A 16,589-nucleotide genomic window follows, 5' to 3' on the forward strand; every position below is an offset into this window, starting at 1 on the left:
AGCCATGTCCTGTGCTTGCTAAAGCCCAGGCTTGGTCTCAGCACTGTGTGCATCCCCGGGGGAAAGGGTCTCCTCTAGCCCAGGTAGCAGGCGGAACCTGTCCAGTGTAGGACCAGCACCGAAAGGGGCCTGCGGGCGCCCCACTCTACCTCTTCCAGAGGGCATAGAGTCTATCTGTCAGTTTGCAGCTGGTATCGGCAGGCAGGCCAGTGTGTCCCCGTACCAGCAGCGGGTCCAGCCGCCTCTCGCCACAGCCTGACCAGCACTGTGTACTGTTGGCAGCTGCAGACAGCATCCTCACGGAGCTACGTCTCCAGCGCTCCAGCCGGGCTGAGTAAGGATGAAGACGCCGGTCGATTTCACAGCACCAAGAAGGGAAACTTCCACGAAATCTTTAACTTGACCGAAAACGAGCGCCCACTAGCAGGTAAGCAAGGCGACGAGTCCATGACCCAGCCAGTCCTGGAGTAGAGGGAAGACTAGGGCAGGGTCTCAGCCCAGGCAGGAGGCATGGCCCCACCTCCAGGACAGGCTGAAGGAACCTGTGAGGAAAATGCCCAGACTTACTTCCCAGAGAGGTGACATAGGAGTCTTGGGTTTTCCCAGGAATCAGGAGGACCCGTGACATCCTAGTCCCTGAGCTATGTTTTCAGCATAGATTCAGGTGGGCCTTGTCGAAGCAGGAATCCCCAGAGAGTGAGGCTCAGCCCGACCCACTTGCTGGGGATCCTCATATCATAGCATCAGGGTACAAACCTGATGCTAGCCCAGGCGTGCCCTGGCACTTTGGCTTGAGTGTGCAACCCATCACAGATACCTCAAGACTGGGTTGTCCAGTCAGCCTTCTGGAAAGGTGTTCAGTAAGTGCCTGAGATGCAGAATCTTAAGGCTTGGCCTGTGCTGCAGGCTTGGTGTGTGGAAAGCCGCCCAAGTCAGTAAGGATTGGTTACTGACAGATGGCGGAAGCCCCAGACACTAGGTGACCTCACTCCTGACACATCTCCCTCCCCCGACTCTGTGTGAATTCACAGCGCTGGGATGGAACCCAGGGCTAGCTTGCTGGGTGAGCACTGTGCCCCCATCAGCCCACACTTGGACCTAATTCTGCCGGCCCCTCGTGGATGTGATTACATCTTTAACAAGTTGGTGCTGACAGGCAGCAACATAGGTCAAGGCCCAGGCATTTCCAGAGGAAGGAAATTCCAGGTCTGTTTTCTCCATCAGTGTGTGAGAATGGTTGGCGTTGCTGCCTCATTAACCGAGACCGGAAGATGCCCACGGACTACATCAGGAACGGGGTTCTGTATGTGACAGAGAAGTGAGTGATGCCAGAGGCCCAAGCGTGACTGTTGGGGAGGAAGTGGGAGGTCCCTAGGTCCCAGACACACGCCCAGGTCCAGCAGGCATGTGTTGCAGTGTTCCAGCCCAACCTCAGTTCCATACTTTGTCCATCTCTCTGGACTACCTGACTCCATCCCTGGGCCAGCCCTGCCCTCCCTTGGGCTGATGGATTCTCTCATTTGGGATGCTTGTGTGGGGTTCATGGCTGATAGGTAACGGGTGGAACCTCTCAGGAAGTAGACTATAGTGACCTTTGAGGGTCCACTCCATGACGCTCGCCGTCTGAGGCTAGGCTAAAGGTAGCTTTGTCCTTTCTCCACTATGTGGAGCTACAAAGCACCTTATCCATGCTATGCCTCAGTACCCCATGGGATTTGAGGGCTACAACAGTGGTAGGCTGTACAGACGGCCATCCTCATGGGCTGTCTCCCATACCTGCAGCAATAGCCATAGCCCCAGGTCCCTTCCTGCTCATCCTGTCAAAGGACTCTGCCCAGGACAGCCTGGTGGGGCCCCAGGACACCTCCCTGCCACTCCCGCTAGTAATCCTCTGGGAGAGAAAGGCCTAGATGTAGCACAGAGAAGCTCAGTTTCTTCCACATGCTGAGTGTGGTGGGTCCCTGACCATCCACGGGGCTGTGGAGGCAGTCGGAGGACCCTACTTAGCGGGAGCCCCCCCCTCCACCCCAGCCTCTTTGGCCTGGTGGCGGCTATCTCAGGCCTCTGCACCTCCTCCCCTTCTAGTTACCTGTGCTTCGAAAGCTCCAAGTCCGGGTCGTCAAAGAGGAACAAGGTGATCAAGCTGATGGACATCACCGATATCCAGAAGGTGGGCACCAACTCATCCCGCCACACTTATAACCTGGGCAGTCGGTAGGCCACAAAGATGGAGAAGTTTGTGGATATGAGCCCAGGGTTGGGGGTTGGGGGTTGGGGGTTGTGATCTAGAGACTTCTCCGGGTATCTGGAGGGGTTGGGGGAGTGGATCAGAGGAAGAATGAATCTGTTGAGCATTGGGGCCAACCAAGTAGCCTGGGTCCAAGCTGGCAGTAGTCATGAATAGTTCTAGTACAAGACAGGGCCTTCTCGCTCTGTTGCCTTGGTTCAGCCCATGGCTATCTAGTTACTCCCCCAGGTTCACAAGTCACCAGAAGGCACACAGCCAGGGCCAGGGCCAGGCCATGGTCGTCCTAGCCTTTCCCTAGGGACCAGCCATGTTAACAGGTGGCCTTACACAGACTATCTGCCACCCGGGAGTCATTTGGGGGAGGTGCCACAAAAATCAGAAGATACAGCCCTTTACCTCCTGTAGCTGGGATGTCCTAGTCCTCTACAGGTCTTGGTGTCTGTGTGTCTGACAGAAGGACAGTGTCCTAGACACGTGGGGGACTGGCTTCACCCCTGTCCTCGGGAGAAGCCTGTGGTAATGGCCGAACTCTTTCCTTTCAGTACAAAGTCTTGTCTGTCCTCCCCGGCTCGGGCATGGGAATTGCTGTATCTACACCATCAACTCAGAAAGTAAGTACCTGGCAAATGACACCCTACCCCTGGCCTGGGACCTAAGTGAGCCTCTCGGGGATAGGGATGTGGTTTCAGCTTGAGGGGAAGCTCCCTTCTCCCTCAGCACAGGAACCTACTCCATGGAGTCAAGGTCCAGAAAGCTTAGCTTGGTTGGGCACCATACACTTACAGGACAGACATGTTTATGAAGCCTAGAGGGAACGGATCCTGCTTGTATTCAAGGAGAACAGGCTGGGTCTGACCGGGGCCGTTGTAACCCTAGCCTGGCCATGAAGCTCTCATTCCCCAGCAATCCATTTCTTCTCCGCCAGCCCCTGGTATTCGGCGCCATGGTGCACAGAGACGAAGCCTTTGAGACCATTTTCAGCCAGTATGTGAAAATCACGTCTGCAGCAGCCTCTGGCGGTGACAGCTAGTATTGACACTGAGATGTTGCTGGAATCTTTTCCAACCATTGGCTAGAGGAGCAGGCGTCCTCACCATCCTCGGCAATAATTCTCCCGGACCTATTGGCCTCGATTCTGCAGACCAAAAGGGCTGGAACTCACACGGAGCGGTGCCGGGCTGGCCCGTGCTGAGCGCGTGAAGTACCTTCGTGACCACCTGTGGACACAGGTGGGCTGAGGCTCTTCGTCACCTGTTTGAAGGATGGCACACAAGACACTGGACCTCAGGCCCTGCTAAGCACAGCTCCTCACTCTCCTTTCCGGCCTGGGTACAGACCCAGCCGCTGCTGTCCCGAGAGGCCCCTTGGTCTTATAACCCCTGTTCTCCAGAGGCTTTTTCCACCAAAGCCATAGCTGGGAATGGTTGTGGCCTCTTCCTGCAGGGGTGGTAAGACAGAAACGGTGGGGAGGGCCCTCTCCAGTGACGAAATGGCTAGTCATCTCACCCAGCCCGCAGACCCTCCTTCCACATTGGACCTACTGTGGGCACTTCGAGGCTTTGGGTAGGGCCTCTCAGGGCTTGGTGTTTTTGGGGTACCTCCCCCTCCATTTTTCCAGTGTCACTCATCATGGCTTGACACTCCAGCCAAGAGGCCAGGCCAGTGGTTGGTGTCCGGTGAGGGTCCAGAATGGCGCGTCGGCAAAAGCACACCTTTTTAACACTTTGCTCTTTGGAAGATTTGGGGGGGGGCATTCTCCACTCTGCTATTAAGTGGTCATCTGGCTGGCGTTTGGCCTCCAGACTGCAACCACTCTGGGTAACAGGGTGGGTTCAAGGAACTGTCCTGAGGGACTGTCAGGGAGATTTGGCAAGGGCCCTGTGCCACAGGAGAAGGCTGTGGGCAGAGCCTAGAGGTTGGGGGCCCGAGTTGCCCTGCACCTCTAACATCTAACAGTGTTCTCTCTTACTGCACTCCCAGCAAGGGCAAGGCAGATCCCACCCTACCCATGCTTCCTGCCCAGACAAAGGTGGAAACTTCATGGGCGGGCGATCTTGCAGGCCTCGGCCGCTGAAGGGGACAACCACTATCCCCACCTGTGGATTTTCCAGGTGGACCACTCTGGCTCCTTCAGCTTGTCCCGAGTCCTTCAAATGTCACTGAGATTGCTTTTTTGAAGAAACAGAAGATTATATTTTTTACAGAGAGCAAGCTGTCTTTCTTATTTTTGTATCATTTTTCAAATGTAATTTTTACCTTTGCTCCAACGCTCATTTGCCCACGTGGGTGTGAGGCCCGGTGGCTTGGGCTCATGACACCTCATTCCCAGGGACTTCAGGCCACGCACTGGGGGTGGGAAGGGCTCGCCAGGCAACCAGATCAAGCACACACGCCACGCCAGACGTGCAGCAAAGGCCACACAGCTCCAGGTACATAGACGGAGGATTCTGAACAGGGAGGCGGGACCCTCCTCCACCCAGGGGCGTGGCTTGAGCCCCTGGATTATGCTCATGCTATGAAGAGCATGGAGCGAGACAAGGAACACCCCAACATGCCAGAGGGGAGGCGACATGGCCTCTGACCCGTCTGTGGGGATGGCTTCGCAGGTGATAGCCACACACGGTGGTTAACGCTTTATGGACCCCGGCAGTGCCTGGGTTAGTGAGCACTGCCACCTATCGTGCCACAGAGAGGCCTTAGGCTGTGGAGGCGTTCGGGGTGGAGTAAGTGGTTTAGTTTGAGTCTCTTTCTCTGGGAAAGAGAGATGAAGACTGACCATGGGCCAGGGCAGTGGGTCAGGGAGGTGACGGCGGCAGCCCCAAGTCCCACCGTTAGTTCCACCGTTGGCCACCGGCAGGTCTTTGGGTGGAGCTCAGGGGGACGGGGCTGGGCCAGGAGCCTAGGCAGCCTCTAGGCATAGTTACAGAGACACTGGGGTTTGTACTGAACTGTGTGATCTGGGCAGGTGTTTAATTGCTGACTAATCACTGACCTAGAATGTTCAACTCTGTGTGTGTAAAGCTTGAGTCTGTTTGGGATCTGTAAATAATTGTCACTGGTGTAACTTTTGTTCTACAAAAGGATCATATTCTATAAAGAACCGAAGATAGGAAAAAATTCCTCTGTCACTTTTTTTTAAAAAAAGAAACCCTTGTTTAGATACAAAGTCTTGTATAAATTATAATTTTTATTTAATAAACCTAAAATGCTCTGTGCTGAGTCTGGGGGATCCTCTCTCTTCTTAGCAGAGTGTGTAGATGTTGGTTGGTAGAGCAGCTGGGTAGGTCCCAGGCCTACACCACACCAGTGTCCTTGTGGTCACTAGTGCCATTTGGGTTCAGCACAAAATAGCAAGAATGAAGGCTTGGGTTATGAAGTGGGACGGGGAGTGGGTGCTGATTGCTCTACTGCGCCCCCTGGTGTGAGGGAGGCTGGGAGTAGGAGATGGTCCCTGGGCCCCAGAAGACTGAGGGGAGAAGCGGCTGGCCCTGTGTGGTGTGGGGGAAGGGGGAGTCTGGAGCAGGCAGTGCCTTGGGGTTGCAGTGTAGGCCTTGGCTCCACTGAGCTGTGGTCACTGCCAGCCCTGGGTCCTGAACAGAAGAGTCTGGCAAAGCTGTAACTTTGATTCAGATGCCGACATTGGATGCAGAAGGGTAGAAGAAAACCTGGGAGTCAACACCAGTATGGGCACGCTGTTAGTGCCTGGTCTCACCTCTGCCCCCAATGAACACCCAGTAAGCTGCCCAAACCTCTTTGGAAAGGGGTTACAGCCAGTGGGTACCCAGGAGTGTGGCCATAGGATGGACATTGCATGTTCTGTGCACTCACCTATACATTATCAATCTACTGACCCATCCATCATGTATGTGTATATCCATTCTTCATATATGTGTAACTTATCCACTTACCATCTTTTCTCCCTCTATCCATCCATAACAAGCACACACCATCCATCCATCCATCTACTCATCCATCCATCCATCCATCCATCCATCCATCCATCCATCCATCACACACTGGCTTTGGTGCTGTAACATAGTATAGTGAGAGTTCCCTAGGAACTTGGAAAGTAGATACTCTCAGCTCTCCCGAGAGCACACCCCACCATGACAACCTAATCACTCCTCACTCACCCTCTCTGTGCCTCTGCCGCCATGCTTCCTGAGCCCTTGGCTCGACCTCTCAGCTATTAATGCCACCATACCTAGTCCTGTTTGAGGCTCTCATCTGGTTCCCTTAGGCCAAGTGGAGTGTCTGAGGGCACAAGGCATGTAGACCCTGACATGTGCCACATGCAAGCACAGCTGTATCAGTAAGACAGGTCCTTCAGGCCAACGGTAGAGCCTACTAGCTAAATAATAATGCTATGTGAGATGCATCCCGAGTGACACAGGGAGGGACTACTCAATAGTTAAAATGGCAGCAGAGCTCGACCCCTGAGAGGAAGGTGGAGGAGGGGTAGGTTTGTCAGGGAGAGCACAATGAATATTTAGGGTGTCATTCAGTTTCTTAGCAAAGACTCATTAAACCATGTTTTCATCTTTTTTTTCTTTCTTTTCTTTTCTTTTTTTCAGAGCTGGGGACCAAACCCAGGGCCTTGTGCTTGCTAGGCAAGCACTCTACCACTGAGCTAAATCCCCAACCCCCTTTGTTTCTTTTTTTAAATCTGCTTTGAAAAGAACTTGTAAAAGAGGGAGAGGGGAAGCCATATTCTGCCCAAAGTAACTTTATTTTTTGTTTTCTCAAACATATCAGATTAAATATGCCACTTCCTAATCTTGAAGCCAGCAAGACCGGGAGGCATATTGGGCCATTCTCGTGTCAGTGCTCCCAGTCAGTGCTCCCGGCTCCAGGAGATTGCATGGAGGACTGAAACATCCTCTGGGAAACCACCTGCTCCTTGTTCTGCTGCTTAGTTTCCATAAACAAGAATAAGTTACCTCGTAGGACTGCTGCCTAACTGTTGTGCACCGGTGGGCTACAGAGGGAGTTAAAACATGGACCACACCCCCTACAGGATCCTATGTGGCCACTGTCTAAACTCCTGTTTTTTTGTTTTTTTGTTTTATCTCCTAAAATACCTAAGACCCGGGGAGGTTGGGGTATTGCATCTAAGAAGCATCATGGAGACTGTCTACTGCTTGGGAATGTCAGGGGCCCCCGCCCATCCTGCACACCCGTGTCAAAGGTCCTGAGTGTCGGACACTCATGATGCCCCGTGATAGCGCCAAGGTTTGAGATCCCGGATGCAGTGCAAAGCACCATCAAAGCACCCTCTGTCTGCCTCTCTCCTCCAGAACTGGCAGTGGCAGGGGGTGGACAGGGCATGGGTATCAGGTAGCAAGGCCAATGAAGATCTGAATCCTTGGAGGAGAGTGCAGTTCCTGAGATCCAGGGGCACCCACAGCTGCCTCGGGCCCTGAGCCCCCTCTCCAATGCCAGGGGTGAGTGGGCATGTCGAGGTGACCAACCGAGCAGCTTTTCTCACGATGCTTCAGAGCTGCCTACCTACTCACAGAGCTGCTAGTCTGACACATTTGGGTTCTGTCCATCCAGGGACAGATCTAGATAGAAATTGCTAGGTGCATTTATTCTTTCTAGCCAGCTTTCCACTCGACAAGCAATCATTGAATAGCACCGCCTTTAAAGGTTGCCTTTAAAGTGGTCCCTTAACATGGCCGCCTTTGCAGCTGCTCTTCTGTCTGGATGGGACTGAATACTAAGCAGAAGGATTTCCTGTATGCCTCAAAATATAAGTCAGTCCAAGAGCACCTAGAAAGAGGTGCAGCCTGCAGAACTCTGTGGAAGAATAACAGGACCCGCTGGGACGCACGCTTTCCCCAATGCAGAACCTAAAACCTACTCTTGTAACAGTCAGTGCCCTTCCCCCATTTGCAAGTCAAGATTAAGCTGCGTAGTCTTGAATTTCACATAAAACCCTTTTACACTCATTTCAGATTGCGTCCGTCTCGAGACACAGCAGAGGCCATAGCGTGTGGCTGAGAAGCCCCTGGGTCAGGAATGCCTTCAGAGGAAAACTGGTCATGAGCCCAGGGCTTCAGCCAGAGCAGCTCGCGCCCCCTTGTGGAGAGAGAGAGCAAATTGCCAAGTAGTGGATTGTGTTGGACATAGTTCTTGATGGACAGGGAGAAAGCGGTGAAATAAGTACATGGAGCAGAATCCACGGTGTGGGAAGAATGGACGTAGACCCAGGAATAGACATAAAGTTTGCACCAAAGTACTTGGGGGGAGGGGTGACCTGAGATCACCTACCATCCCGCTGGTGACAGTCGGGTTGAGGGTGGTATTGAACTCACAAAGTACTCTCTGTGTGTGCCAGTTGCACTGCCTTCCCCACAAACCCAGCTATGAAAGTGTTTTGATTCCAAATAGAGCCTCCTCTTAGCCAGTGCTTCGCGGACTGCCCTGGCCAGGGCGTGCAGGCTACTAAGGCTGACGGAATAAAGCTTCCAAGTGGGTGCTTTGCTGGATTGTCTCACAGGACGCAGCTATGAACGCAGCAGATGTGGGGATCCTGAGGATGAGACATCGCCCTGGGCGTCTCCTCGAAGTGACGTGGCCCTGTTCTGCAGGTGTGGCTGGGCAGACGACCTCGCTGAGTTACGGTTTGCGGTGCACGGCAAGGGCTGCATAGCGACTCATCCCGATCATAAATGAGGGTGGGCGTAAAGTGAAGGCAAAGACAGCCGTCTGCCTTCCCAAACCTGGTCATGGATGACTCCAGAGAAAGTCTCACCAGAGGGGTCAGAGTGACCGGGTCATTACCCGTGTGTCCAGATGGTGTAACCTGATTCCTGGGACGGAGTCATGTCATGATGTCCCTAAAATTATTGCAGTGTAACCACTAAAGGGCCGTCTTGAAATTCGCCTGGTCGGCATGGCTGAAATCTAGGAAGCCAGTGCCCCAAACCAGCGAGTGCGTTTGCAGAGAACGAGTGAAAAACGACGTGGATGCGCGCAGAGCCGAGGATGCCGGGTATGTATACAGAACTGTTGACAAAGCTGTCTTTTCTAAAAACCAAGATTTACCTATCAAAAATAAATTTCTAAATTCAAGTGGATATGTCAACATAATTGGTCAGTCGAAATTTTCTTAAGTAATATTCACACTTCCCAAAGCTCCTGGGCTTTGGGATTCTTCCTTAGGACTCTTCTTCGATCCCCCGAGCAAAGAGGCGCACCAGCTGGCAGTGGACCCTGCAGAGACAAATGGCGGCGTTTAAACTCCGTGTGTTCCACCACCCACAGCTGACCTGAGCCCCGCACCTCCCAGGATCTTAACAGTTCTCCCCCGGTCTCCAAATGTACACAACCACACTGACGGTCTGTTCTCAAAAGACAACTTGCTCTATTCTTCTTGTGGGGAAGGACTTTTCCTTCTTCTGTTCTGTTGGATTCTATTCCAATACCACGTGTTGGGGAGCAAATGCCCTCCAGCAGCAAGAGTGGGCCTTCCTCTGGCATACTTACTGCTTGGAGGCTGGGCACTTGGAGGCCTAGTTAGCAAGTCCCAGGGGTGACTCACTAAGGCTTAGTACCAACCCTGTAAGCTTGGTTAAGAGTGACTCTCTCTGAGCTGCCTTTGAGTACCTCGGTGACTGAGTGGGTGAAGTCGCCCAGAGCCAGCCACCTGGCCCCTGGTTCTTGCACATGTCCTTATGGGCCACCTGAAGCTTCTGGGGCCCCTCAGGCTGTGTGGCGTGGCCTCTTTGGGTTCCTCTGAGGCTCGTATGTCTTTCCTCTTCGCCTGACAGAATAAGTATGCCCTTCCCAGTCCCTCTGACTCCTGCCTGGGGTTCCACATCCCAACCCTGAGCACCTATCATTGACCTTAAACGCTTGACGCAGGGGAAGCGGGGAGTCCAGGACTTAGAAACCACCTAGGAAGCCGTCGCTTTTGCTTATTTTGACTAGAGGGGGGGCGGGGTGTGTGACTATGACCTACAGAAACCAAGGGCAGAATGGCAAAAATGGCAAAGAAAGAGAACAGAGCAGAGGAGCGTCAAAACCCCAGGAACCTGTCTGCAACAGACAGCGTCCCAAAGTCAGCACCTGCCCCATGCAAACTTCAGACCACACAGCTACCACAGCTGGTATAAGGATACGGTGAAACGATGCCTCTTGCTTTCTGCCACAAACCCCAGTGAGCTCTCCTGATGTCTGTGAAGCACCCTTTGGCGGGGACAGCTTTCCTGGACAGACATTTGAGGGGAGGTGGCAGGGGTCCCGTCCACTCACCTGACCTCAATGGCGGGGCTGTGCAGGACTTCCCCATCACAGTTCCAGGAGCTTCTGGAGGTTGGGTAGGTGCAAGGGGGGTTGTCCTTGCAGATCTGCCCAAACTTCTGCTTCTCTAGTTCCTTCAAGTCATTGTCATCATCTTCCACGTGCTTTGATATGAACTGGAATTTCTTGACTCGATAAACTTCAACAAAAGTGAAGTCAAACTGTCAAGGCAAACATCCCGGGAAGAGAGTGAGTGTATGAGACAAGACTTCCACCTCCGCTGCTTCAGCCAGGTCATACAACAGTGTCTCCAGGCCACCAGCCCTCCTCATCTGACAACTGAGAGACGAGATGTGCACTGCCCTCCCAGGAGCGTCACACAACTGCTGATACCTTTGAAATCTCAGGTCTGAGGCTAGAGGGATGGCTCAGTGGTTAAGAGCACTGACTGCTCTTCCAGTGGTTCTGAGTTCAAATCCGAGCAACCACATGGTGGCTCACAACCATCTGTAATGGGATCTGATGCCCTCTTCTGGTGTGTCTGAAGACAGCTACTGTGTACTTATATATAATAAATAAATAACTCTTTAAAAAAAAGAAAAGCGCTCATACCGCTTTTGCAAAGGACTCAAGTCTGGTTCCCAGAACCCACATCAGGCAGTCAACAACTACTTATAATTTCAGTTCCAGGGGAAAAATCCAACACACACACACACACACACACACACACACACACACACACACATCATTTTTAAAAAATCCTCTGCAGATATAAATACTTTAAAGATTCCTATGTTTCATTAAGGGTGATTTGTAGAATTCTCTATTTCTAAGAATTAATTATTTTTAAGTGTGTGTTGGGGGCTGAGGTTTGCCTGCATGTGTATCTGTACACCATATGCATGCCTGGTGCCCACGGTGCCCTGGATCCCCAGGAACTGGAGCTGTAGACAGTTGAGAGCCATTATGTGGGTGCTGGGAATTGAATGTTGTTCCTCTGCAAAGACAACCAATGCTCTTACTTGCTGAGCCATCTCTCTGGCACCTGGATTCATATGAAACTTTACGTGCAGGATTTTCCAAGGAGTTTAAGGAGTATGAAATAGACACATCCAGAGATTTCTCCTCCTCGGAGTTAACAACAGAACCTACAAACCGGTGTGGCGGGGACTGCCCAAGTGTAAATGACCTCGGGGCAAGAGTGCGCCTCACCTGATCCTCCTGGTTGGTGTGCCGGATGAGGAATCTCAGGAAGTTGAACCTGGAGCATTTCCGGATAAGGATGAGGTCAGAAGACCCATCTCCCAGATGGGCAAATGGGGACAGGCCTCCAGGGCTCCGGGGACAAGCACAGGACATGTTGGTGGAGTTGATAGCCAGGAACTTCCCACATACCACTTGCCACTCTTCCACTTCCTCTGCGGAGGACAGAAGGTGGGTGTTAGGGTCAGTGTAGCACAGTGGCTGCCGAGTAGCATGCAAAGGGTGCTGGCTGCTTCCCCTCCTGCTGCATGCTCTTGGCTTTCTTTTATTCTGGCCTGAACCACCCGCCCACCTCGGGACCCCAGCAGGTCTTACGGGGAGCAGGTTATTTCTCTTTTGGACAGCAGTTTGACAAGGACGAGCAGCCCCTCTGCAGGGGTCAAACTGACCTACCATTTCTCTTCCTATGGCTTATAGGCTAAAGAATGGTTGCCACAGATTTTGGGCAGTCTAAAAAGGTTTAAGAGAGGGGTTGGGGATTTGGCTCAGTGGTAGAGCGCTTGCCTAGGAAGCGCAAGGCCCTGGGTTCGGTCCCCAGCTCTGAAAAAAAGAATTAAAAAAAAAAAAAAAAGGTTTAAGAGAACAATAGCTTGTAAAAGAACACTACACAAAATTCCAATCTCAGGAGTCCGTAGACAGTGCTATAGGCACGTGACACGCCCACTTATCCACACACTATAGCTGTCATTCTTGCAGGGAAGGGGGTGTGACAAAGACCTTGTGGTGAGTGTGGCGGAAAGCATGCGTTCAGTTAAGCCCAAGAAGGGCATTTGCCAATCCGTATTTCATAGCAGCTGGAACAGCAGCCGTGGCTCTGGCCAGCCTTGTGACAGTGATGGAAGGCCTTCCTACAAATATCAAGGCTCCCTAGTGTCTGCTAAGCTGAAATGACTCCATGCTGCCTGGAGCTAGACAGAAACATTGACACAGTACAACCAGGAAAAGAGGGAGGTGGGGCGGACAGCCAGGAGAGGTCACGCGCTGCGGGGCGTGTGCAAGAGCACGCTCGCTCGAGGTGATTACCAGCGTTCTCCAGGCCATACAGGGCTTTCTTCTGTTCCTCTTCCAGCTGCCGCTTGCTCTGCCTGCACACGGAGCACCTGGAAGACAGTGGTGCTCTCCTGGCCTCTACTGCATGCGCTGAGTGCCTTTAAACAACCAAGCCCCTGGTCTCCACACACGGAGAAGCATTTAGACTCCTTTCAGGCAGTAAGAGGCTCACGTTTCAAAGGCTCCACCAGAAATCGTTCTCTAGGGTACTACTTTCCGACTCTCAAGATTAGACCTAAATTCATGCCTATTAGCCAGCAGCTTCCTTCTCCAGGGCTTGCAAACACCTCGAGGATAGGCTTGGCTGCCTAGTTCTGGATGCATCGGTGGTGGGTGAGAGTGCCTTTATCTCAAGGAACAGACGTGATGAGCCTATGCTCCGGCCAGTAACTCAGAGCTGAGCCACTGACTTGGCGCAGATTTCTCATCTGGGTGTGGGTGAGACTAGCCTAGTGTTGGACCCCCTGCCCCTTGGGTCTGCACCTTGGGGAGAACGTAGCTGCTGGGCACATCGCCAGGATGGAGTCGTCAGGCCAGCTCTCCTGGAAGCATCTACGAACTGGGAAGGTCTACACAAACCTATGAAGCTCGGGGTCTCCCTCTCCACGTTCGGAAAGTCCTTCTGCATCCATTGTCCCAACGGGAACAGGCTCCTAACCAGCCCTGCACACGCCAAGTAATTTACGATGAAAGCCCAAGCAGACATGCACCTGCTTACCCAGCCCGGCAGGGTTTCTGGTCTCGTGGAGATCCCACTGTGTGCTGGGCTGGGAGGAAAGACACTGTCCCTTCATAGTACTGATGGGAGAGAAAGGCCTTCAACCCTGGGAAAAGAGCAGATGAGAAAGAGCACCCATTTATTATTACCTGGTTATTAGTGCCCTTAGATGCACACCACTACCACCACCACCACCACCACCACCACCACCACCACCACCACCACCACCACCACCACCACCATTACCCAGAGAGCAGTGCTCTGGAGAGGTGGCTCAGCACTTATGAGCGCTGGCTGTCCTTCCATTGGACCCTGGTTCAATTCCCAACACCCACATAATGACTCGCAACCATAGGTAACTTCAGTTCCAGGGGATCTGATGCCCTCTTCTGCCCTTTCCAGACACTGGGCATGCATGTAGTCCTCGGACACACAAAATGATAAAAAATAATTTTTTTTTTCAGAAAAGAAAACTGGGAGCTAACCAGTCTGCAGGGGACAGGAAGGCCCTTGCAAGTGACATTGCTACTATACCAGAAAGAGGAGCAGATTCTGTCCTCCTCCCAATGGTCCGAGTACCACACCACCAAAAAAAACCCACAGTGAGAGGTGTGGTCAGGGCTTTGGCCACATATTCAGGCGGCCACATATTTGGCAGCAGTGACCTCGTGTGAACTCGACGGCGGGCGTGTCCTCTGTCCTGAAGGCTCAGGGTTTCCACCACCCCTCTTCGACATGGTCAGCAATGCCCCTGCCTCCTGCGTGCTTAATCCCCACCAGGGTCATTATCATCCACAACATTAGTGTCCCCTGGGTGAACTTAGGGCAAAGGTCAAGGTGACACTGCCTCCCAAAGCGTGTACTGAGACACAGTATCCATGTTGCCAGCTGCATGGTGCAGGCCAGCATAGCAAGGCCAGCAGACTCGGCTGCTGGGCCTCTGATAACACATGGGGAAAGCTGTGTGTAGGAGAGCAGGGGGTAGGCAGGAGGCACGGGACAGTCCAGGTGTGCCCTGCAAGTCTTAGGGTGACCACCTGCTCTGGGACTAGCTGGGCTTGCCCTGGTCCTGCGTGACCTCTTCGTCTAGTTTATGTACACTGTGGAGAAATGCTGGCCTTGAGAAGTCCGCCCCATCTGACCCCTAGTACACTGCCATGCCATTCCATCCAGGAGCCAGACCCCGCTTTATCATATCCTCATCTACAAAGCCACAGGCACCTGGCCCCCGGGGAGAGTCCCGGCTCCTCCCACCCTAGTCTGAGTGCCCCTCCAGGTGCTAATCCTCTATGCTGGGTGCTAGGTGTAGAAAGGATGCCAGGGGGAGCTTTGTGGAGAATGGCTGTGGATCATGGGGCTTCGGCCGCCTCTGCTGCATGTTGGCATTATAGTCTCTTTCCAGCTCCTAGGTTCTCACCTCTGGCTGCAGTTGGCTGGCCCTAGAATGTCCAAGAGTCCAGGACAGAAGGCTTCATCTCACACCTCGTTCTCCTTCATAAAACCCTCAGCTTACATAAATTACATAAAATTACAGTGGACACTTCCCATCCCACTGCAGCCAAACACCATCAACCAGTGTGTGCTAACACCCTTGAGTGGTTATATAAGGATTGTCATGCAGTGGGGACAAAGACTAGGAGAGCGGCTCTGCCTGAGAGGAAGGATGGGGCTTCTCAGATGTGTTCTGAGGGGACTGGGAAGGTTAGGAAGGAAGGCACTGGCCAGAGGCATGTACAGTGGGGGTTTCTCAGGCCTGCCCAGGTGGCTTCCTGGCAGATGGGGCAGGCATGGTACCTCAATATGGAAATGATCACGGTTTGCCCAGCACCCAGAGCCCCCTTTTTTTTTCCAGAATGGCTGGGTATGTGTTGTACCTCTGCCACACCACATAGTCGAAGCTGCCTAACACACTCTGGGTGGCCTTCCCCCATCTCACGAGGAAAAGGGTAGGTTCTTATGCTCGGAGTCATGAAACTTTACACAGTTGTGCCAATGGTGAACTACAGAGAACAGGGCTCAGACAAAGGGATACAGTAAACACAGGAAAGGGTTCATCTGGACCATAAGAACGCAGTACACCACATTTCAAATACTTCTCTAAGCTCCTCTCCTTGGCATTTCAAACCTGATGGGGGAGGGAGGGGCACCCACACGAGACCTGAAGCCAGCAGGTGGTAACTTTGTGTAGCCCAAAGCTGACCTGCCTTTCGTTCCTTCCAGCTTGGTGACTAGGTAAGGGGACATGGCTATCATTGAAGGCTCCTTCTGCATCCATAGAGCACTGGTGGACACACTGTTTGCAGGTCCCACTGTTTGCAGGTCCGAGGTAGGTCAGCAGCACTTTGGGAAGGTCCCAAGGTCTGGGTTCTAACAAGCCTCCCAGGGACACTGATATCCAGCCCCTCTGAGAGCCACTGACCCGCAGGAAGGGTGACACCAGGCCTTGGCAAGTCATCTGAGACTGCTTATTGTCTCAACTGTGAAATAGGGACTGAGCACAGTAGGAGGGCAGGGAGGAAGGAGAACACTTGTCTAGTCCTCCCCACTTTGCTGGAGTCCCATTCAAGCAGATGCAGACCTCAGAACGCACCTGTTCAGTAACGCATGCTCAGTTACGCAAGCTCAGTAACGCAAGCTCAGTAACGCAAGCTCGGTAACGCATGCTCGGTTACGCATGCTCAGTTACTCATGCTCGCAGACGTAGCCGAATGGATGATGGCCGCTAAGCGTAGAAGCTCAGATAGTGTGTTTGTGGAAGGGGAAGAAATGAACCTGAGCCCGAAGCGCAGATACCCAGGGCTGAGCTTCTTCACAGGGAAGGGTGCTTCTACTTCAGGTGCTGTAGGCTCAGGGTGATCACAAAAAGAATCTTTTTCTATGAATTCTGGCACCTTGGGTTAATACCGCTTACACGACGGATGATAAAACAAACCGTCCAATCCATAGACCCTCCCTCAGTGTGGTTCTGACACATGTTATGACTTTCGGGGAACAGGATCTGGGTCACACTAGCCAGATTCAAGGTCCCATCCCCATTCTGGAAAGCAAGACCTGATTGCCCTG

At 52.7% G+C, this 16,589-nt stretch overlaps 2 protein-coding genes across 2 annotated transcripts in view; one reads left to right on the forward strand and one right to left on the reverse strand.

The window, feature by feature from the left end:
* Nucleotides 1-5,467, forward strand: part of Gramd4 (GRAM domain containing 4) — a 42,945-nt gene extending 37,478 nt beyond the window's left edge. Inside the window, exons 14-18 of the mRNA XM_032919201.1 lie at nt 283-427; nt 1,225-1,318; nt 2,086-2,170; nt 2,791-2,859; nt 3,174-5,467. Coding sequence (XP_032775092.1) covers nt 283-427; nt 1,225-1,318; nt 2,086-2,170; nt 2,791-2,859; nt 3,174-3,278 — 498 coding nt within the window. The 3' untranslated portion in view covers nt 3,279-5,467. The remainder of the gene's footprint in view (nt 1-282; nt 428-1,224; nt 1,319-2,085; nt 2,171-2,790; nt 2,860-3,173) is intronic.
* A 1,491-nt stretch (nt 5,468-6,958) lies between these two features.
* The window catches only part of Cerk (ceramide kinase), a 42,687-nt gene continuing 33,056 nt past the window's right edge, over nt 6,959-16,589 (reverse strand). Inside the window, exons 9-13 of the mRNA XM_032919212.1 lie at nt 13,527-13,632; nt 12,782-12,858; nt 11,708-11,913; nt 10,508-10,716; nt 6,959-9,466 (exon numbers count right to left, since the gene is read on the reverse strand). Of these exons, the coding sequence (XP_032775103.1) occupies nt 9,412-9,466; nt 10,508-10,716; nt 11,708-11,913; nt 12,782-12,858; nt 13,527-13,632 (653 nt within the window). The 3' untranslated portion in view covers nt 6,959-9,411. The remainder of the gene's footprint in view (nt 9,467-10,507; nt 10,717-11,707; nt 11,914-12,781; nt 12,859-13,526; nt 13,633-16,589) is intronic.

Source organism: Rattus rattus, chromosome 1 (genome assembly GCF_011064425.1).
Source record: "Rattus rattus isolate New Zealand chromosome 1, Rrattus_CSIRO_v1, whole genome shotgun sequence".
Classification (NCBI taxonomy): Eukaryota; Metazoa; Chordata; class Mammalia; order Rodentia; family Muridae; genus Rattus; species Rattus rattus.